General features: G+C 39.9%; 2 protein-coding genes across 15 annotated transcripts in view; both read right to left on the reverse strand.

Annotated features, from left to right (window-relative positions):
- Positions 1-1,576: 1,576 nt before the first annotated feature.
- On the reverse strand, positions 1,577-7,514 carry LOC118412642 (glycolipid transfer protein-like). Its single transcript, XM_035815638.1, has 3 exons — positions 7,367-7,514; positions 3,452-3,577; positions 1,577-3,034 (listed from the first exon to the last, which is right to left on the reverse strand). The coding sequence occupies exons 1-3, from the start codon at positions 7,443-7,445 to the stop codon at positions 2,427-2,429; spliced, it is 813 nt and encodes a 270-aa protein (XP_035671531.1). The 5' UTR covers positions 7,446-7,514; the 3' UTR covers positions 1,577-2,426.
- Positions 7,515-8,846: 1,332 nt separating this feature from the next.
- LOC118412621 overlaps positions 8,847-23,491 on the reverse strand; it is a 37,639-nt gene continuing 22,994 nt past the window's right edge. For 2 of the 14 annotated variants that reach the window (XM_035815597.1, XM_035815583.1), the window contains 14 exons: positions 23,007-23,251; positions 21,082-21,259; positions 20,353-20,388; positions 19,913-19,945; positions 15,760-15,867; positions 15,447-15,560; positions 15,148-15,261; positions 14,853-14,966; positions 14,529-14,642; positions 13,474-13,587; positions 12,858-12,977; positions 12,480-12,569; positions 11,607-11,804; positions 8,847-10,195 (listed from right to left, as the gene is read on the reverse strand). In XM_035815597.1, the coding sequence (XP_035671490.1) occupies positions 10,044-10,195; positions 11,607-11,804; positions 12,480-12,569; positions 12,858-12,977; positions 13,474-13,587; positions 14,529-14,642; positions 14,853-14,966; positions 15,148-15,261; positions 15,447-15,560; positions 15,760-15,867; positions 19,913-19,945; positions 20,353-20,388; positions 21,082-21,259; positions 23,007-23,251 (1,730 nt within the window). In that variant the 3' untranslated portion in view covers positions 8,847-10,043. Of the gene's footprint in view, positions 10,196-11,606; positions 11,805-12,479; positions 12,570-12,857; positions 12,978-13,473; positions 13,588-14,528; positions 14,643-14,852; positions 14,967-15,147; positions 15,262-15,446; positions 15,561-15,759; positions 15,868-16,441; positions 16,525-17,018; positions 17,055-17,715; positions 17,894-18,499; positions 18,745-19,036; positions 19,088-19,912; positions 19,946-20,352; positions 20,389-21,081; positions 21,260-23,006; positions 23,252-23,491 lie in introns of those variants that run through there. The other 12 variants (XM_035815593.1, XM_035815584.1, XM_035815586.1 and 9 more) reach the window with 12 other exon arrangements.

Consider the following 23,491-nt stretch of genomic DNA (forward strand, 5'->3'; position numbering starts at 1 on the left):
AGGTCTCAACTTTGACAAATGACAACAGACATCATCCCATCTCCGAATTTATTATAATTGCATGGTCTATGGCAAATGTGATGAGATACAATATGTAGCTTTGTGACAATATGCAAGGGAGCAGTCTCAAATAATATCGCCTGAAATGGTCTTATGACCCGTTCCAGCCTCGTTTTAGTGTATGACCCGGAAAATCCAAGATGGCCGCCACATCTGGAAATGACTTTCTGCGTACATTCAAGTCTTAATGGGTTTTGCATTACTAGTATTTGAGCTCATGTAAAGTTTGAGGTCGAAGAAATAGTTTTATATTGGATAACCAGGTGGCATAAAGGTAGATCAAATCAAAAGACATTTTCACCGCTGCAAATAAATGTCGATACGTAACCCATACGAATCTGAATATACATAAACAGTGTGAACGCCTTCTTATATGGCGTGCAGTTTTTACGTAGGCGTGAATGTGTGCTGCAGAAATAAATAACTCTTATTTCAGACATAATTCCAACTAAAGATATGATAATGTGCAATGAAAAAGAAACACAGTTCAACTGGAACTATGAAAGCTTCAAACCAAACATAACAGCGTCAATGAGAAAGATTAGGCTGCTATTGTCGGTAAAACAGCACAATTGGCGACGTCACGTGTCACGTGATCTCGATGATAGGTTACTGAAACCTTCTGTGGGATATTTGAAACATTTCTAGCACAGTTTTTAAGAATGTTTTTGAAGAAAATGTTAACTACATTAACAAACATGAATTTCCATGCTTTCACCAAACAAATTCATGACATGCTAAATACCTAATACTATAATGGAATGCTAAAAACGTAATAATGAATACTGAATATTAGTACTTTTAGAGTATTGAATGCCCTCATAAGTGTTCAGCCAAGTCTACTGTCAAAACTAAAAACATTTTCCTCTTATACCTCATTTAACATTCTTAGTACTAATCATCACCACAAAACTCAGTAATCTTTAACAACAGTAAAAGTGCTTTTGCCCCCACAAAAAAAGATACATGTGCACAGTTTCACCACAAAACTCAGTAATCTTTAACAACTGTTACAGTAAAAGTGCTTTTGCCCCCACAAAAAAGATACATGTGCACAGTTTCACCACAATACTCAGTAATCTTTAACAACATTAAACGTGCTTTTGCCCCCACAAAAAAAGATACATGTGCACAGTTTCACCACAAAACCCAGTAATCTTTAACAACAGTAAAAGTGCTTTTGCCCCCACAAAAAAGATACATGTGCACAGTTTCACCACAAAACTCAGTAATCTTTAACAACAGTAAAAGTACTTTTGCCCCCACAAAAAATATACATGTGCACAGTTTCACCACAAAACTCAGTAGTCTTTAATAACAGTAAAAGTGCTTTTGCCCCCACAAAAAAATATACATGTGCACAGTTTCACCACTTTACCCAGTAATCTTTAACAACAGTAAAAGTGCTTTTGCCCCCACATTAAAGATACATGTGCACAGTTTCACCACAAAACTCAGTAATCTTTAACAACAGTAAAAGTGCTTTTGCCCCCACAATAAAGATACATGTGCACAGTTTCACCACAAAACTCAGTAATCTTTAACAACAGTAAAAGTGCTTTTGCCCCCACAAAAAATATACATGTGCACAGTTTCACCACAAAACTCAGTAATCTTTAACAACAGTAAAAGTGCTTTTGCCCCCACAAAAAATATACATGTGCACAGTTTCACCACAAAACTCAGTAATCTTTAACAACAGTAAAAGTGCTTTTGCCCCCACAAAAAAAGATACATGTGCACAGTTTCACCACAATACTCAGTAATCTTTAACAACATTAAACGTGCTTTTGCCCCCACAAAAAAGATACATGTGCACAGTTTCACCACAAAACCCAGTAATCTTTAACAACAGTAAAAGTGCTTTTGCCCCCACAAAAAATATACATGTGCACAATTTCACCCAATACGAAGCAATATCCACGTTGGTTTGATTATATGGATGACATCCAGGCGTGCATTATTTCTCGGTCATTTCCGAAGAAAAAAGGTTTTCAACCATAGTTTAAATCGTGCAAAGTAGCTTCAAATGAGCCGTGGAATGCACAAAAATATCGGAAAAAAGCTACTGAAGTCATAGAATGCTATTGTCAATTCCAAGGTCAAAGAAGAAAGATGCGAAAGAATGAAAACGAGAATATATTGTTCGGCACACCATATTATGTGTGTTATATCATTTTTCAGCCTTTGTGACCATCAGCTTCTATTCCTATTGAAGGCAATGGGGGGGGGGGGCTTTTCTTTATTTGTACGCTCGTGTCAGTTCGTGTCATCCTCCCAGAGGATGATATCTATATAATCAAATCAACGTATCCCAACGTACTAACATATTTCTAGACTTTTTTTTTGTTTTCTTTTTTGTTTTCTTATAGATTGTTAGCCGTATAAAAATCTTGCAGAGCTTTTGTCAGGATTCCAAGTTTATCCGCGTAGGTTTTTGCATCCCGAATCATCGCCTTTTCATCGCCTGACGCCACTTTCATTACGAAGTCGTGGTAGTACGGAACCGCTTTCATTGCAAGAGAAAAGATACTTTGCACCATCCAACCGTGGTATTTCTTCAATGATCTTTCATACGCAGCTTTTGCAACTTTAACCAGGTCAGTCTCACCTTCTGCGATCCCTGCCAAAAAATGTTGAGGGAACTCCAGAGCCCTTCTCAACCACAAGAGGGCGTCAGTGGCCGAGTTTTTAGCCTTTGTAGTTTTCTCAGCCATTTCCTGTTTGACGATGTCTTGTAAAGTGGAGAAGCGGTCCGGGTCGGTGGAGTATTTCTTAGTCAACTTGAGGATGTTTCCGTTTATGTCCGATTTTACAGGTGCAAAAGCCGTTTCTCCGAGAAGATCAAAGAAAGGTACCATGCGACGGCAGGCATCTAGGAACGGCTTGGTAGGGATGTCACCGTTTCCTGTCAGTTTGACACCTTTAAAACCAGACAGTAACTTCTCAATTTCCGGTTGAACACCGCGAGTTTCTGTAGGGAGAAAGCAAAGAATACAATGCATTAAACTTTATTACCTTCGCCAGAATGGCAAGGTTATGCTTTGTGTCTTGTGTCTCTATATGTAGGTCAACAGCATATAACTAGAGTACCTGTGGAATGGCATTCCTGATATTTGGTATTTAAGTAGCAGTTACAGAGACGAAGGTCCTGTTTGAAAATGGTTCACCTGGCACTTTCCGCCGGCACTGCAGTGAGGCGAGTGTGTGTGTCTGATTGTTTGCGGACAGCATAACTCGAATTTTCCACCGCTATATACGCAAGAATACCAGTGAATAATTGGTTTCTTGCGTCGATTTTTTTCCCATTCAATATTCGATTTCACAGTTCCTACCACATGGCCACTGATATGCATTCTACCATTCTAACAGAACGTCACCATGTACCAACCTAACTCAAGCAGTTCCCGTAGACTGCGCAGTTTGTTGTTCAGCATCTCCAGTTCATCTGCAGTCCGGAACGCAGAGTCGTCATCAGAGAGAGCCATGTCATCGGCCCACTGCTCTTCGCGAGTATCTGTAGAAATAAAGAATAAAGGAATTTTCTAATAAAGATGAACTGTAATTTCTACTTTTTTTGGGAAGTAAGGCTTTATTTAAAATGACTTCCACAAATACAGATGAAAGTCCAACTTAAGGTCTCATTGATGAGTTTCTTCTTCCCATAGACTTCTAGGTTATAATTCGTGTTTTGCATGGTCGCCTTTATAATGAAGCTACATGAAATGTCAGCAGATTTTTCATTCTCTGTTGAGCAAATTTACTCTATATAATAGAAAAAAATTGCCAATGACTAGAATCCATGGGTTTGTTGTTAATAGCAATTACAAGCTACAATTAGTCAATCCCAGCAAAATGCACTTTTTCTTGCTAGCGCACAACCGCACCACTCAGAACCCAGGACTGTGTACCTCCGACCTAGCGCGCGGCTGTCAAACTTTACCTGCTGATTTCTTCAGTTACAAGCAAGCTTTCACCAATCTAGCTTTTGATATCAGTTCGGCTGGCCAAAAGCGAATTTCTCACCGCTAAAAACATGCGTCCATGCAGCCGTTCAGTTTTTGGCTCGGATCTATTTTAGGTACAGGTAGAATATCTACGAAACAAAACTTATGAATTTTCGTTGTCATCTAAACTTTGAAACGAAAGTTGTCCCTGTAGTTCCATAAAATAAGCCGCTAGGAAGCCCAAATGTACAGCATTACACCAAGAGCTGCCTAACCCTCCCAAGCGTTCCGCTGTATTGCCTAAGATACAAATCGACTAAGGGCGCAGTTATCTCCCCAGGCAATTCTTACCTGTGTCATTCACTAAACCCGAAAACCTGGTTGGTTGGTTGTTTATGTCTATGATACAGGGGTAATCAGTCATTTTCACTCCACCATACCGTGGGTATGATACGGAGTGAAAATAATGTTTTCGACACCTTTTTTCTTCTTCTTTGTCTTCTTCTCCTGTCACAATTGAAAAAAAGTGGCCCAGCCGGACAGATTACGGACAGTTTTTGTCAATGAGGGGCAAAAAACACGACTGGAGTGATATTTTTGGGAAACCGGGCCCTGGATTAATTTTAAGTCGAAGATAAAATCTGTGAGAACCTTTAAAAGGGGCCCCTCGGTATCCGGCGGACCACCGGGGCAAATTTATGGCTTCTGGCCCCGGCCGGGGCTAGACCCCCTACGGGCACCGGTACAAATGTGGTCAAAGACGTCTATTGTTGAACCTTCTCCACCTTTATTGCACCACTGTCAGGCAGTATATTTTTATAGCTGTATCCTAGATACCGTTAGAGAGCCTCATTGGAATGCAGTACACAAATTGCATGCTTTTTGTTAAAATGCAGTACACAAATTGCAGATACTTTTGTTATAATGCAGTTACGCACACAAATTACAGATACTTTGTTAAATTGCAGTACACAATTTGCTGAGATATCTTATTTTGTTTCCCCCCGGCTCGCCACCTACGCCACGATGAGGGCAGCGAGGACGAAAACACGGTTGATCATAGTTGGCCATTGTCGTTATTCCTGATATTCTCATCTTTAAAAACACGCTAGTGAGATACAGAGAGAACATAATCTGATCTGTCATGAGCAGAAATGCTGACCGTCGTTCTGCCGCCATTTTGAAAATCGCGCGATGTGTTTATACCCTCGTCACATCATCCACGATCTTCGGGCGTATCGATGTAAGGTCGGCCATATTTAAGATTGACAGAGGGTTGCGCGTATTTTTCACCTGAAAACCGTCCCTGTCACATATAAGCCATACTATGTACCTTTTACAATTGTTGTGCAATAATTTTATTGTTATAAGCCAGGCTCGGGCGATGCGATTACCGCAGAATCGTCGTCCGATCGATTTTCGCTATATGTGACGGGCCCGGGGTATTATGACTGCAAGCGCCACAGGTGTCCCACCCCCAACGTTCCAGATCCCTCCCGACATCTCCGCAGATATAGGTAAAACCTGTGTCTAGATTGGGCCTTAGGCAAAATAGGCTTACGACCGCGAATATCTCAGTCTAAACCAGCAACTATAGAAATGAAAAACTGATCGGATTTTAAAGTTGAAAATAATGTAGATGCATTTAAGTTCGCGGGGATTTAATTTCGCGGTAGCGGGAAAATGACTTTTCGCTGTGGTTTTAAGTTCGCGGTAACACCGTAGACTGCAGTCTAATACCATAATCGAAAAATGTTCGCGGTGGTTTAAAGTTCACTGTGAAGTGGTCACCGCAAAAACCGCAAACATTAATTGATCCACCTCGAACATTTCTGCATCTACAGTAAGCAGTTGGCTTATAGCTTATTAACCGTGCAGTCTCAGTCTTCTACAATATCAAGAAAATTCTTAATTGTACGTTAATTTGACTTTACTTTACTTCTAACACGCATTGCTCACTCGTTCTCATTGAAATGTGGAAATTTTTTGTTCCAAAAATAAATCGGCTTATTTTTTCAGTGAAACCAACCTGTTTGTTGAGGAAAATCCCTCTTTTAACCATAGCCAAAATATGGCAACTTATTATTTTCTTATCCATTGGTTATGTATTACCGGCAGCGTTTGTTACAACAGTAAACTTTGACCTTTTTCCTTCGAAATGATTAACATTCTTGGCTACATCATTTAGATATAAGAGGACGTCCTTCGGGAAATTTAAAAAGTAGGTAGCACTTTTACATCAGGTCATATGGAAAGAATAGAAAGCATAGAACAATTGTAACGTTTGTTACAGTCATTTCTGTACAACATTTTGTTAAGCAAGGTGGGATGCAAATGGCAGTCAATGACCCTTTCATGTTTCTTTAGGAAGCCAGAAAACTGTAAAGCGTAAAAAAACGACAATTTCTAGTCTTATACGTGGATAATATAACCGTGGCAACCATCGTACTCGTGGTAATAAATTGAATAAATAAAATGAATTGTTACATTTTAGTCTACTATTTGAAATATTCGTTTCTCCTCAGGCGACAGCTATTTTTAAGGGGGTCAAATTCCAGCCGTGGCTATAACAGTCTTTCAATCAACCAATATGAATGTTGTGGTGCATCTTTTGTAAAACATAACAAAGTGACGTTTTCTATAATTTGCTCCATAAAAAGTCGTAAAGGCAGGTGACAGCATTTTTCACATTTAACTCAGAACGAGCCTGCTACCAGATAACTACTTGTCGATCCAGTTACAAACAACAAAACGGAATGTAATGGGAGAGGCAAAAGGGCAGTGGGAAAAGAGAAAAATCATACACAACTTTAGTTAAATCTAAGTAAGAATACGCAGACATAGCTTGGGACCAGTGCAAACGTCAACAAGCTCAGTCAAACGTGTTAGAGTAGAGAAGGGTCGCTAGATACGTGGCCAATGATCGTAGGAAATCACTGGCGTATCTCAACTTCAGAAAAATCTGGTATGACCCACCCTTCCTGACATAAGAAAGCAGGCACACATCACTCTTCTCTTCTCTTCTCTTCTCTTCAAAACCGTCAGCGGTCAAGTAGCCATACTTGTTCACTGCTATGTCATCAGGAACATAAACCCCACTAGAGGTCACCAATACGGGTTCGTTATTACCCTTGCATGCAAAATAGACAGGTAGAAATAGAAACAGTCTTTCTTGGAGAATGGAACAGCTTGACAGCACAGGTAGCGTAAATCTCAGTCCCACTCTTGAGAACTTCAAGTTACTGATATAACGTTAGTTTTCTCCAACCTTGCAGTAGACTCTCCCTTTATAGGCAGCATAATTTTGAACATATGGCAGCTGCCTTACCGAAAAAAAGAAGAGAGAATACAAATCTCACCTGACCCGGCGTCTACAGGACAAAGGAGAGCCACGGCCACGATAGAACACAACAATGTCAAGACAAATGGAGACGACATCGCACGACAATATCAAGATTTCCGCAAAACTTTTAAAGTGAACTCTCCACTGTTGATACAGGGACACTGTCTTCTATACTTCTAAAGAATTGTCTAAGATGGCGCAGTCATCTCCTCAGGGGATTCTTACATACGTCAATTACTAGACCCGCAAACCTGTTTGGTTAGTTGTCTATGTCTATCATTATGCAAGGGTAATTGATTATTTTCACTTCACCATACCGTGGGTACGGTACATAGTGAAAATAATTTTTTCGCCACGTTTCTTCTTCTTCTCTGTCTTCTCCTGTCGCTATCTTTAACACTCAAACACTCTAGTGGTGTCCATTTGGAACCAAGGCGTATATTTTGAAGTGCCATAATTTGAACATCTTTTATCGAGAGAAAATATTAACTCCGTGACTTTGTCATACAATATCTGCTATACACTCTCCTAAGTTTTCCGGAGTTTGGTACAATACTGTGGAAATTATACAGGAAAGTCTGTGTTCAGTCCGTCTGGGGTCAAAATGAACCCCAGCAAAATGTGCAATTTTTAAAACAAACTTTTGAGACCCACACCTAAACTACATATTGTATGTTCACCAAATTTTTAGAGAATAATTAACAAGTAAATCTTGATCATCATAACAACTTTTTGTCATCATCATATTAGACGGCATTATGACGTCATTTAGCTAATGATGGCGGCCATCTTAGATTTTTATGATCAATGACTTCATGAAATTAGCATAAATTATAAATTTTCAATCATTAAAATGTTACATTGAATTTCATTAAATTTAATTGATTTAAGAAAGCATGTGTAGTTTATGTTACAGGTTCTTTCCAATTGAATGATGCTGAGGCGATGTGCAGTTCACAGTTCTTTACACGCCACTCTCTTCGAGATGTTTTCAGTCTTTTCCCCTGGATCTCCAAATCCAGACTCTGTCGGCTGTCATGGCCTACTTTTCCCAGACTACACTCCCCTCTCACCCTGGGCTGGTTCACTAACCTTTGGGGGGAGGGGTACCTTACCAAGTGATTTTCTCATGTATAGCACTACTCTATTCTAAACTTACAACAATTTATCAAGAAAACCTTGTTTATATGAAAATTGCAAAAATTTGGGCAAAATATGACCGTCAAAATTCCGTTGCCATGGCGTCACTGCAGGGTTCAAAATATACTCAACGAATTTCAGAGATATAGAACGAATTTGTCTTACTTTTTGTGCATTTTGTCGTCTTCGGAGTTATACCTTTACATATTACGCAATATGTAAGTTATAAAAAAATCGGAGAAAAAAACAAAACAGTGACGTCGTGAATAAACCCCGCAGTGACGCAAGCTTGACGCAAGTGCAGTGAGAGTGCACATTAAGTTCAAACAGAATCTACACGAATGAAATACAAAAAGTTGGTGGTACTTTAACTTTAATTTGAGAAGAATCACACCAACCATGACCGTGGCAATGAGAAATACATTAAACATTGTATAACCAAATCACCTTCCAGTTAACAAACAATCATTACCGAACAACAGATCAACAACACCAACAACAAACCCCATTAAACTATCAAAATCTAAACTAAATGCTGAAAGAAACGCTTCCTCTACATTATGTCGCATCGATTGAATATACCAAATGACAAGGCAGTATAATAAACATTACATATTAGAATATGACAGTGAAAATAAATGTATGATCTTGTATTTTTCCTGCAATTTTCAAAGTATATTAATAATGTACAGTTTAGTGTTATTGTATTCGTACACTTTATGTATAAGATCACAAGGAGACAAGCTAACAAAATTGTCAACATATTTGCGGATTCAAATAAAGTCAAAGACTAGAATGTCAATGTTATTTCACAATATGTGTTCTAAATTTAGATGGATAGTCACCTGAATTCTGAAGAAGACTACTGTTACAGTAGTAATGTCAAAGGTCTAGATCTGTATTACCTAGTACATAGAGTAGCTAGCTGTCATTCTAGTGCCGTATATATTTATGATTTGTTCAGTACTTTTTAGATACATTCATTTACCCTGTACTATGATCCCTGAGTCTTGCAATACATGCATGAATGTTTATGCAAGTTGAATTATGGTTAAATCGAAGATATCTAGCCCTATGAAATTAACTCTTCTTATTAGTAAATGTCGTATATTAGTACTCATATACCTACCTACCTACCTACCTAGTCCCTTGACCTCCAGGTCGTCACTCATATAAATCTCGTAAATCATCGAAAAGTCTACTTCTACGACACAACTGGGCGTTACATTTCTTTGTTGACAGAAATCGACTTGAGAACAGAAACAAATACAAACTAAGCGCAAAAAAAGTACCACACCTAACTAATTCTGATCCAATGTTAGAGAATTCCAGCAAAATAATAAGAAGAAAATTTCTACTTTTCTAGCAGATGTTTGCTTAGTGCATTACGTGTTCTTCCTTCAATTTCTGTCCTTTCCGAGTGGTCCATATTTCATATACAACAAAGTATGTCTTTTAATCTGCTCTTCCCAAAAACAAGCGTAACCAACTAAGCCAGATCATCTCTGTTTAAGGGACAATTCTGCAGTACCGCATTATTTCGCAAGATGCCGCTATTGAGTGGACCTCAGCAGTTCATCTAGTTTGTGCAGTTTTCTGTTCAGCACCGCCAGTGTACCTTCCTCCTGGAGAACCGATTCGTCATCAGAAACGGCGAGGTCATCTTCCAGCTGTTCTTCCAAATCACCTTGCTCTTCCCGAGCTTCTGTATTAAGAAAACAAAGAATGAAATGAGTTTTAGTCAGTTCCTCAACTGTAAAGCAATACTGTTGAATATTACTTACATAAACGTCGACCAACGTCGAGCTAAGTATTTGGAAAATACTGAGTATCACTCAGAAGCTAACAGAAACATAAAAGGCCAAAGTTGAATCACTTTAGTCGCAACAGTAGAGACACTGTTAGGGACTACATTTTATTAAATCGTCTGAAAATATTCCTTCAACATCAGAAAAAAATGACCAGGCTGGCAGAACATAGGGTATTGTAGTTTTCTTTTACACATTGTCAACCTGTAATATCTCTCAGCTGTTCAAGATTTAATGTCAGTAAGACATATTCCTCAGAGCTTCTGACCCGAGTGCTGCTTTCACTGCAATATGTACCGGTGTAGGTGGCGCTCTTGCGGTGAAAACACAATCCCAAACGTGGCCAAGTTTGTATGCCCCCTTCCTCCATTCTTGCTCATCAATGAGTTGGATTTCTTAACAATACAAAAGTATCCACGTTAAGGATTGTGTCTCGTAAGCTACGCAATGTATATACGTAAATCGTTCTGGGCAATGACCCTAATTGACGCAGGCGCAGAAGGCCCAAAACGAGTCCAGTATTTTAGCCTATTTTCGACTTTTAGCAGGAAAATGTAAGTAACATTTCATATTGGTGAGACAGTGTAGGTTGCAGATGTTCAGATTCGGCAAAATGACAAGGTTTTGGTTAATTTTTTCGGCCCGTGCTGACCCCTAATTTGAAGTGATCAGCCCCTAAAATGATGTCATGGAAAGGCAAGATGGCGGCACTTTTGAGCGCTGAAATATCTTGCGCTGGTCAGATAGTTTAAAGATTAGACTTTTGGACACTTGAGATAGCGGGCTGCTGTGTGGGGTGAGTTCTTATGACCTGGAATATTCACGGATGAGATTATGACACCCCGAACTTGCTAACTTTTACATTATCGCCTATGCAGATTTGTATTAGTGGTAACTGCTCTTCTACGTAGGTAGTTTTACCTGGCGGAAGTGTGGCCCTTCGGTTCGAATGTGTCCACCTTTCTATTGTTGGGAATATGAGAAGAAACTCCGTTCCGGAATAGTGTGTCCAGAACCAAAAACTTAGTCATTTCATCAGATTGGTAGAATTTACGATATAAGAGGATTCCTTTACACAAGCAATTTCGCCTTACTTTGCTAATACGTTTTCTCCCAGACACCTTCGTCAGAGCTTCTGACTGGAGTTCTGAGTGGAGCGTCAATTATCAGAACTCAATGCCTGAGTCATCTTGTATCAGAAGCTCTGAGGAAGGTGTCTGAGAGACACCGAAATGTAAGCAAATTGAGTACAAATTGGTTGTGCAGAAGAATTCTCCTATAGCTAGTGTGTCTACAGGTTTGTGTTACCTTGCTCGTAAGCGGTTTCGTCATCGGAGAGCGCCATCTCATTGTCGACTGGTTCATAGACGGTCTCAACGGTGTCCAACTCGTTAAAGTTGGAGGCGTCATCTTCGGGTTGCTTCACGGAGCCTCGCAGGCGCTGTTGGACTACCTTAGACAGATCATCCGCTTTTGAGGAGTCCGTTTCCTTCTTAACAGGACAGGCTGAAAAATATTTCGAAGAAGGCATCAGCAACAAAATATGTTGCAATTAACCTAAATATGTATGGAATAGTTTATTGCAAATTCTTGCAAAAGCTAATTCTAAACCGTAACTTGTTGGGTTCGACTTCTTTTCCTAACACAGTAGAAGACTTTTTCAGTAATATGTGGTTTCTGTGATGTTAGGAGGAATGTAGTTTTCATTTTGGCAGTAAACACAGGGAAATTTGAGAGGAATCTGGCGACCTCTTTTAAAGACTTTTTTTTCGTGATCGTAACAGTTGGAACTAATATGTATTTCGTCTTCCACCATGTTTGACGTGCAGTACATTCAGGTTCTATAAATACCATTCACTAGTAAAGGAAATCATCTAAATTAGGGCCCACAAGCCGACACTCAACCGAGACGGGGGCCGATATGGCTTGTCATGCAACTAAGATCCATTACTCGTGTCACGTGTCCCTAGGGTCATGCTCTCAAAGTAATTGAAAAATCAGTCCTGAAGAAGAGAGGGGGACTGAAAAATCTAAATGAGTTACATTTGCCTTTGTTGGACAAGTGTATCAAACTTCGTCATCGAAAAAGAAGAGTTTTTTTAACCTATTCGTAAGATCGTTACGGGAGATTGCAACAGGCATATCTACCAGTATAAACAATGCTCCATGATGTATCCTTACCGCAGTTAGGCGTGGTGCAGCCGCACCCTTTCTTGCCGTACACAGAGATCTGGTTGTTGATGACGTTGATGGCGCCATCTCCTGCATACCCTGCCATGATGAAGGGAATGTGAGAATTTCATACCAGATAAACAACTGGAAATGTTTGTCTGTGGAGACCACCTAAGCATCGGTGTCTGTATCTGTTTCTGTATAGCAGGTATAACTACCCCTGGCGGATGAATGTGAAGTAGCGTTATTTTGCACTATGTTATTTTGAGAAGGCTTATGATTTAGGTTTATACCATTATGTGCCTTATCACGAACTGTCACAGCCCCTTCCCCATGTACTATTTTAACCATTTTGAACCATATAATTGTATTTGCCCTTCTACTGACCGGAATTTCGTCCGGGGTTGGCTCCTCCGATAGTGATGATGACACCGGCGGCTGGTTTCGGCTGGGCGGCCGGCTGGACTTTTGGCTTCGGTGCTGGGGGTACCGGCGGAGGCAGAGGTCCTGGCAACAGGTTTAAGAACAATCAAGTTGGAGAAGCAAAACCTACCACTGCAACCGACCTACCTATGCTGTAGTGCCGTCTTGAAACTACGGGCTGACACCTACAGCCTCGTTTTCATGCATGAGCCCGGGTGACACAAAATGGCCGCCCAAATCAGGAATATAGTCTTTTGTAAATGTATCAGATCGTAACTGCAAAAATCCAAAACGCACAAGTGTAGAGAATCTAAATCACTTTTAAAGGCTTTGTCAAATATTTTTTAAGGTCGAATGTCTTCTAGCTACAAGGAGAGAGAAGACGGAGAATCATTGAGAGAAATGTAACACAATATGGACTCGCTTATATGCTATGTTTTTGACCCATGTTTTACTTAGTATGGTTATGTTTGGCCTTTTGACTTGTTACTTTCTGATGTAGGTAGACTACTTTACGGCAAACGGCTATGGTGAAGCAACCAGAGCTAGTATAACATTACTTGAAGTCATTAAGACTCACCTATCTCGCACAGGTTTCCACCGTATCCATTCTTACAGCTGCACAGGAAAGCGTTCACCAAGTCATTACATGTCCCGCCATTCTGACAAGGGTTGGGGGTGCAGTTGTCAATATCTGTAAGAAAATAAAGAATGAAAATAGCCTAAGTATCAAATTAAATGTATGGTTATGTTAAAATGATGTAGCGACTGATTTATTTTTTGCATCCCACCAACAGTTAGTTCGTACACTGTTTTTACAAATCATTCAAAACAATGGCCCGGAACAGATAAACTAAGTGTTGTAACCGCATAGAGTTAAGTTTTAAAAGCCCCCACACTAGGTGTTTCTTTTCTTCTTCAACACATATTGTGTCATTATCAGTGATAATTCGGAATTGTGAGATGAGAATTGCAAGAATGGAAGAACTGACCAAGAACTGCGCCTAGAAGAAAAGCTTGCCCATTGTGTCACTAAGCACGGAATGATGTGCTGATTTGATCATGACTTAAGTCTTAACACTTTTTCCTGCTGACAATTCTTCTGCCAATTTACCCTCCTTGTGTGAGCTGATTCCTTTATTTGATCAGTAAAAGTCTTCTGCGCTACTGCTGGAGAGCTTTCACTTTTCGTGACACATCTTAAAAGTGATAGATGCCACAAAATCATAAAACAGTACTCTCCAAGCAAAGGTTGGTGAAAAAAGAGCGGTTTTCGTGCAGTGTACATGTTCACATCCTCCTACGCACTGTCCCAAACCGGCTAATCGCCTATGTGGGGACCCTGCTATCTGAAGGGCCATTCCCGGTTACTGTGAGCGTCGCCACAAACCAGCTGTCAGCCAATCAGAAAATAGCTTTTCAGTTTTAAAAGGAATCTCGCAAAGGCCTGATTAGGCGCTGATTGCCTAGTTCCCATATAAGGGTAAGCTCATTAATATTTATAAGCAGGGCGGTCAGTTGCCGGGGGTGGCCCTTCAGATAGCAGGGTCCCCACATAGGCGATTAGCGGGTTGGGGACCGTGCGTAAGAGGATGCATGTTTACTATGGGGGAGATATGTGATATGATTACTTACTGGTTTCACACAAGTTGCCTGCAAATCCTTTAGGACAGATGCAGGTAAAACCGTCCACTCCGTCTTGGCAAGTTCCGTCGTTTTGACAAGGGTTGTCTGCACAGTCGTCAACGTCTTAAAAATTATAAAGATCAAAGAAGTTTTATATTCTCATCTAGGTCTGCCAATCAGTAAGGCTCGGTTTTGCAGCAAAATACAGAGATGAACATAGCATAAGCGGTAACCATAACCAATTACATTACAACGTCTGTATAAAATGATGAAGTGAGGGTATTACTAAGAAATCATTGTTTATAGGACGAAGTGATGTTTACAAATACTCACTAGTTTCGCAAAGGTTGCCTGCGAATCCTTTAGGACAGATGCAGGTAAAACCGTCCACTCCGTCTTGGCAAGTTCCCTCGTTCTGACAAGGGTTGGCTGCACAGTCGTCAACGTCTATAAGAAGAACGTTAAAGAAATGGATTTTACTAAACTTTTCAATCAGTGTAATACGCTATGCTGTAACTTTTGGAAATGAAAATAACACTAAGAAGAAAAGGATTGTTCCAAAAAAGAGATAAAGTAATGGCTCAATGTCATGTTGTTTGGAAAAAAAGTGATTGTAAGAAATACTCACTGGTTTCACACAAGTTGCCTGCAAATCCTTTAGGACAGATGCAGGTAAAACCGTCAACTCCGTCTTGGCAAGTTCCGTCGTTCTGACATGGGTTGTCTGCACAGTCGTCAACGTCTATAAGGAAGAACGTTAAAGAAATGGATTTCATTAATCTTTTCAATCAGTGTTATACGTTCTGCTGTAATATTCGGAAACGAAAATAACACTAAGAAGAAAAGGATCGTTGCCAAAAAAAGAGATAAAGTAATGGTTCAATGTCATATTTTTTTTGTAAAAAAGTGATTGTATGAAATACTCACTGGTTTCACACAAGTTGCCTGCAAATCCTTTAGGACAGATGCAGGTAAAACCGTCCAGTCCGTCTTCACAAGTTCCCTCGTTCTGACAAGGGTTGTCTACACAGTCGTCAACGTCTTTAGGAGAGAAAGATAAGCTTGAGAATCAGAAATATTACCCATTTTTTTGTTCTATTAGGTGTGAAATCAGATTTTGTAGCTTGGTCGAAAGATAATACATGATAATAATGTTAAACATAATGTTGCCAAAAAATGTGTATAAAAAGGGATGGTCTTCCGAAAAAGAACGAAGGTATATATAGTTATGAATACTCACTTGTTTCGCACTTGGTCCCTGCATATCCTTTGGGACAGATACACTTGAAGCTTTCACCGTCGGGTTCACACGTTGCGTCATTCTGACACTCCGCGTTCTTGCAAGGGTCTGTACAAATGTAAAAAGGGACACATTTAAAAACTTGCAGTTTGAAAAGAAATATACCCCCCCAAGGAAACAGAAGATAAAATATAACATCGAAAGAGTATAATACCAATGTAATTTCTTTAACAAACCTTCATGTTCACTGAACTACATAATTAGAAATAACGTACACATTTATCAACAGCAATTACGTTTGAAATCCAACATCGATGCGAAGTATTGGGCAGAACAGCAGGTACATGTGTTTCATTACTAAGTTAATTTGTGTCTCATCTTTGTTTACAGTATCCCTTCCATGTGTAATTTTATAATCTCTATTGCACTAAAGGAAAGGGTTTTCAACGGACTATGGGAATTGCGCGGACTATGGGGATTGCATCGCTTTCCAACGCTCAACGCAGATAGTGAGTCATACCACAGTTACATGAATCAAGATTTACAACATCATTTATTTGTATCAATGGTACTTTTCGTGTTCGTGGTACTTTTCAGAACCCCATTTCCCGATCTGTCGATGGGGTGTGATGATTACACAATTGATTGACAGACATCTTTAATCCTCTAACATGGCGGACGGTGAGTCATACTACAGTCACGTGATTGCAAACGTCAAGTTTAAGGACTTACCTATTTCAGGTGCCTGCAGCGCCAGTGATGTACCTGCAAAATGTTACAAGAAGAATTGTCATTTACTTGTAAAAGGTAATGCTTATGACTTGTTGTATAGCATTCACTCATGGTCCTTTTAAACTCCTCCTCACACGTTCCAAATGATAACGTATAAGGTAGAGGTAAAGGTAAAGGTAAAGGTAAAGGTAAAGGTAAAGGTAGAGGTAAAGGTAGAGGTAAAGGACTGCCTGATGCCATAGGAACAGTGGGTCGTTGACTACTATGTGCATGGCACGGTATTGGGAGGCTGAACCCATTCCTTTTCTTACATACTCTTTTTCCTCCCAAGCCGAAGTCAACTACCCAAGAACTGTCGTGTAAACAGAATTTTCCCGTCAACGTCTACCTAGGGTCTCCAGTGATCACTTGATCTCGTGTCTGCTAGCCTGCCTATTCGGACATTCAGCGCCGCCAAATGATTGGTTCAGAAAAAGTCACCGATCACCAAGCCATATCTTGCTTTAACACCAATCATGTAGGCTTACCTGTCTTTTCGACTTTTTCAACTTTAGTCTCTGAACCTGTAAGATAAAGGATGATTATTCATTTTCCCTTAACTTAACAACAGGTACAACGTGAAAAGATTCCTTTCCGACTTCTTAGCACATGTCCAATTCTAAAGACATATACATGATAATATACCCTAGAATGAACAGGCCTTTTTGTCTAATAAACTCTTTGTATTGTATGTTGTACATTCAACTGATCTTCGGTCTACATGTCTTTAAACTATGAAGTAAATTCATCTTATTGATATTTATTAGTTCTAGCAAACAGAATGACTGAAGATGCGTAAAAAATAAATAACAACATTTCAACATCGACACCATAAACGTTGTAAGAACTGAAGTGACAAAACATGGCATAACTGCATTTAAGAAGTACGTAGTGTAGTATACTTGCATCCCTTACCGACATGGCAACTACAAATATGGCTTCCACATTGGTGCCAATTTTATAACTATTAAACAAGTTTCACTTCTGCAACTACAGTCATGGCTACCTTCATAGTGTAACTTCTACAAGTACAATTATCAGACTACAGCAAATCTATTAATATTTTAGAACATTTTTGCAATGTTAAACATTCCGGAAAAAGAAAAAAATAAGCTTGATTTTTTTTATCCAGAAAAACACAAACAATGAACGTACGACGACATCCATAAAATTTACTTTTCCTACCTCCGTACACCTCCACCTCACACAGGATGAGGTACTGCCTCTTGCCCGGCAGAGCGATCCCCACATACCGGCCCGTCAGTCCGCCACAGTTCACCGTGATGACGTCCTTCCCTTCAACAGACTGCAACCCGCCACACTTGGGGTTTTCCATCACGTTAGGGTTGTCCCCTACGTAAACCTGAAGCCAGAAAAAAAATCAATTTCGTCAACACTTTAAATAAAAAAAAAAGAACTGTTCAATTCAAGCCCATTCAACCACTTGTAGGCAAAGAAGTAAGAATGTCATTTTGCTTGGAGATGGCGGTGAACATTGTTTGGAATATGTATACATAAGGAAAATATTGTAAGTATATGTACTCACGGAATGTTTAAAAACTAATTTGACAGAAACGCATTGAAGCTTTTGAGATACTGAAGAGCAAACCCAATGCCAAAGTTTCAAAATTTGTTCAATGCTAGCTGACGATTTTTGTATTAAAAAGGTACAAAAATGTATCGCTTGTGTCGTTTGGATGATATTTGTAGTTTAATAAACAGGGTACGCAGAGCAGATTTAGAAGCATATCACAAACTATAAGTTTGACGTCCAGGAAACAAGATACACATCATAGAATGTCAAGAAGTTGGCTCTTGATAGAATTTTAGAATTAATTCAGTTGCATGACTGTTTGTCATAACTAATTTTCATGTCCTTTTTATGTTATTGTCTTATCGTGCCAGTGGTTTAGTTTGTTTAGGTTTTGTGTTTGTATTTTGTTTTTTTAAACTATGATGAAAAGTCCACCTGGAAGCCTTCCAGCCATTGCCCACAGCAGCGTTGCCGCTTGACGACAGCCACCCGATCCACACACTGGCTGCTGCCCAGGTCCACACGCCACCATGGATTGCGTTCCATTGCCGTATGGGAACAGGACTTCTGCGCATAGATGGCGTTACGGTTCCCGTCTACAGCCCGGCCGGGAGCGCCCTTAAAGGCAGTACTGGACTGGGTCGTTTGTTGGTTTAGGGCGATGTTCGTGGTACCACCAGCTGGCAAACAATTAATAGTCAAAACAGTTCCTAACTCAATAACTAACTAATAGTTATAGAGCTGTTTGAATCAAGTTTGAATTCGAATTGTCATTGCAAAAATTTGATTTTCCCAATTCATTGGGTGTCCAACTCCATTCTATATCAAGGAATGAGGAAAAAACTGATTCTATGACGTTACATTACGGACTGCCAATAAATAGACAACGATTATAGCTGGAGTTTGGAAGAAGTAATATGTTATCGGAGTAAGTAGTTTAAAAGATAATTTTGAGTTCTTCTGAGTACTTACCGCATTGTCCTAGTTTAGGCGGTTCCTTGGCGATTTTAGCTGGCGGTGCTTCTGTATTATAGAAACAATGGAAAAAGATTAAAGTGTCTACAAAGACAAGCGTTCATTAGTGTATGCGTGATATTTGTGAAAGTGCGATATTTTTGATAGTCCACTCCGTCCTGCAAGTGGTTTTGTTTTTGCTAGGCTGGGCTGCACAGTCGTCAATATATGGTAAAAGATTAGGTAGCTTGCATGTTAGGTGAACGACATAGGTGCACCGGCCGGAATCAAGCTCACTTATAGGTCCAAGAACTATATTTGTATATTCCTGAGCATTAATATTTGTAGTGCATTCTAGAAGTTTCAGATATTTGTACACATTCTTGGGGCCGTTCCAAATGCTATTGTGATGCTTAAAACTTTCTAGATGCATTTGAAGTGGAGAAATACGGCATTCAAATAGTATTCTATCTGCAAGGTGACCGCATTCTACGGCATTCCAACATTATTCGAAACATTCTGATCTCGTTCGATGGAGAACCGAAACGGCAAGCCACTTCAAATCCTGAATGTGGCCAAAAGAATATCTAGAATGCAGTGAGGATGCCTAAAAGCACAACAAATACCCAGGAATAGACAAACTCTCAAATATGGCGGGTGCTGAGTCATACAACAGTTACAAAATGAACAAAAATTTACAACATTAATTGTCTTTTATTTGTTTCAGGACATATCATGAGACATTCACCCATGGTACTTATAAAAACCCTCTTTACCGTACTGTCGATGGGTTATGATGGTTGCACCAGTCGTCTTCAGAGTCCTAAAATGACGGACGCTAAGACATACCACACTCACGAGATTGGACGCGAAACGTCAAGTTTCAAAACTTACCTGGTTTAGGTGCCTGCGGTATCAGTGATGTACCTGCAAAATTTTACGAGAAGAATTGTCATTTAGTTGTAAAAGGTCTTACATATGTTGTACAACATATAGTCACGAAGTCCTGAATGGCCTGCTCGATGCCGTAGGGACAGTGGGTCGTTCTCTACTATGTGTATGGCAAGGTATTGGGAGGCTGAACCCATCCCTCTCCTTGCTTCGTCTTTTACCTCCCAAGCCGAAGTTAAGCACCCGGGGAAAGTCGTGTAAAGAGAATATTCCCGTCAGACAACTTCTAGCTAGGAACTCCAGGCATTGATCCAGTGATACCTCGATCGCGTGTCCGCTAGCCTGGTTATTCGGCCATTCAGCGCCGCCAAATGGTTGGTTAAGAAACAGCCACCGATCACCAAACCATACCTTGCTTAACACCAAGTATGACGAAGGCTTACCTGTCTCTTCGACCTTTTCAACTTTAGCCTCTGAACCTGTAAGATCAAATACAGGATGATTATTTATTTGCTCTTAACGACAGGTAGACCCTGAAAAGATAGCAAACTTCATTTTGCCATCTTTATCAGATTCTTTTCCGACTTCTTAGCTTATGTTCAATTTTAAAGAAATATAAATGATTATATACCAGAGAATGAACAAGCATTCCTGTCTAATAAACTCTTGGTATTGTATGTTTTACATTCAACTGATGAATTTCGGTCTATATGTCTATAAACTATGAAGTCATTTCATATTATTGATATTTATTCTAGCAAACAGAATCATGGCTGAAGATGCGTAAAAAGACAGGACAGAATCTTCAACATAGATACCATAAACGTTGTAAGAACTGAAGTGACAAAACATGGCATAGCAGCATTTAAGAAGTACAATAGTGTGCTATACTAGTATCACTTACCAAGATAGCAACTACATCCATGACTTCAACATTGGTGCCAATTTTACAACTATCCAACAAGTTTTACTTCTGCAACTACAGTCATGGCTACCTCCATAGTGTAACGTCTACAAGTACAATTACGATTACAAGTACAAAATGTATCAGTCCATTTAGTACATTTTTGTAATGTTAATCATTCCTGAAGAATAAAAAAATCTTGATTTTTTTTATCCGAAAAACAACTAATGAACGTGCTGACGACATCCATAAAATTTACTTTTCCTACCTCCGTACACCTCCACTTCACACAGGATGAGGTACTGCCTCTTGCCCGGCAGAGCGATCCCCACATACCGGCCCGTCAGTCCGCCACAGTTCACCGTGATGACGTCCTTCCCTTTTACAGACTGTAACCCGCCACACTTGGGATTTTCCATCACGTTTGGGTTGTCACCTACGTAAACCTTGAAGAGAAAAAAGAATAACATAATTTAATATTCTCTCACCATAGGTAACGTTTTAAACATATCTGTTCAATGCAAGACCATTCAACGACTTATAGACAAAAAAGTAAGGATACTATTTTGCTTGGAGATAGCGATGGACATTGTTTTGAATACCCGTTTTTATACATAATGCCTAGGTTACACATAGCCGAATTTAGCTCCCGAACACCAGCCGACCCTTAGCCGACTCAGGTCGGCTGGTGTTCGGGAGCAGTCTGACCACGCCTATCTTTTAGCGCCGAACATGTCCCGAACATGTCCCAACCATTTCCCGACCAGTAAATGACTTACTCTCGACTGTGTCCCAAATGCTAACTAACCTATTACCAACCATCCCGACCTCCAGCCGCAGACTGCCGAATCACTCCAGACTGATTCCCTACCGATTGTGACCCTCTTACGATGTGAAATGGACATAATCAGCGATTTTTAAAAAAAGTAGCCATTTTCATTTTTCATCAAAATAATCCTTTCCTCTATTATGTAAACATCACCAAGAGATCAAATTTGGATCACAGATAGCTCTAATATGGTATTTATGGTTCTTTTTGTTTTTGGCTGGATGTCGGTCGTGTGAAGTTCGGGGATGATTCGCCTACGCCCTGGTAATAGTCATTTTTCTTGGGATTGAGTTAGCAGAGGTTTGTCTATGGGTTTCGGGTGAATCGTTGGTAGGTTGGAAACAAGCGGGGAGTATTTATCAGTGTTTATGGCTTGGTTAAGCAGTTAAAATTTGACTGCTGAGTTACTCCCGAACACCAGCCGAACACTAGCCGACCATGCCGAACACCAGCCGACCACCAACCGACCCATTCCCGACCAGCCATTCAGAGCCGAATGTTTTGAACATTTCAAAACATTCGGCTGAGGCAGCCGAACACCAGCCGACTCACCCGAACGCCGGCCGACTCACCCGAACGCCAGCCGACTACAGCCGACTAGCTCCCGAATCACTCCTAAACCATAGTCGGGAGAGAGTCGGGAGCCAAATTCGGCTATGTGTAACCTAGGCATCAGTAAATATAGTTACCATCCAGAGAGTTGCATAGTTTGACAGTTTGATAGTTTTTACTATTAATACAGAAATAACCTGATGATACCATCATAAACTGTTATTTATATCAATATAGGATAGGTCGGATATCATAACGTTTTGACATCCAGGTAACAAGAAACAAATCGTGAAATTTCAAGCAGTTGACATTTCGTCAATGGATAGACTTTTAGAGTTAATTAGGTTACATAATAACTGTTTGTCGTGACCAATTGTCATGTCCATTTTGTTTTCGTTTTCTTATGACAGTCGTTAATGTTGTCTATGTGTTTCGTTTCAAAAATGAATGAAGAGAAGTCCACCTGGAAGCCTTCGATTTTTGTATTGAAAAGGTACAAAAATGTATCGGTTGTGTTGTTTGGATGATATTTGTAGTTTAATAAACAAGGTACGCAGAGCAGATTTTGAAGCATATCACAAACTATACGTTTGACGTCCAGGAAACAAGATACACATCATAGAATGTCAAGAAGTTGGCTCTTGATAGAATTTTAGAATTAATTCAGTTGCAGGACTGTTTGTAATAACTAATAAGTAATGTCCGTGTTGTGGTTTTCGTGTTATTATACGTCTAGTACGTGGTTAGTTCTGTTTGGTTTTTGTCTATATAATTATGTGTTTTGCTTCAAAAATGAATAATAAAATGTCAACCTGGAAGCCTTCCAACCATTGCCCACAGCAGCGTTGCCGCTTGACGACAGCCACCCGATCCACACACTGGCTGCTGCCCAGGTCTACACGCCACCATGGATTACGTTCCATTGCCGTATGGGAACAGGACTTCTGGGCATAGATGGCGTTACGGTTCCCGTCTACAGCCCGGCCGGGAGCGCCCTTAAAGGCAGTACTGGACTGGGTCGTTTGTTGGTTTAGGGCGATGTTCGTGGTACCTCCAGCTAGCAAACGATTAACAGTCAAAACAGTTCCTCACTCAATAACTAACTAATAGTTGTAGATCTGTTTGAATCAAGTTTGAATTCGAATTGTCATTGCAAAAATTCGATTTTCCCAATTCATTGGGTGTCCAACTCCATTCTATATCTAGGAATGAGGAAAAAACTGATTCTATGACGTTACATTACGGACTGCCAATAAATAGACAACGATTATAGCTGGAGTTTGGAAGAAATAATATG

This window comes from Branchiostoma floridae, chromosome 3 (assembly GCF_000003815.2).
Source record: "Branchiostoma floridae strain S238N-H82 chromosome 3, Bfl_VNyyK, whole genome shotgun sequence".
NCBI classification, from domain to species: Eukaryota; Metazoa; Chordata; class Leptocardii; order Amphioxiformes; family Branchiostomatidae; genus Branchiostoma; species Branchiostoma floridae.

What these genes read in the sequence shown, in the direction of transcription:
- LOC118412642 (XM_035815638.1), bottom strand. Translation starts at nt 7,445, where the DNA reads ATGTCGTCTCCATTTGTCTTGACATTGTTGTGTTCTATCGTGGCCGTG. An exon ending in TCCTGTAGACGCCGGGTCAG is followed by an intron (nt 3,578 to 7,366) that starts GTGAGATTTGTA and finishes TTATTTCTACAG; the next exon opens with ATACTCGCGAAGAGCAGTGG. An exon ending in ACGGGAACTGCTTGAGTTAG is followed by an intron (nt 3,035 to 3,451) that starts GTTGGTACATGG and finishes TTCTCCCTACAG; the next exon opens with AAACTCGCGGTGTTCAACCG.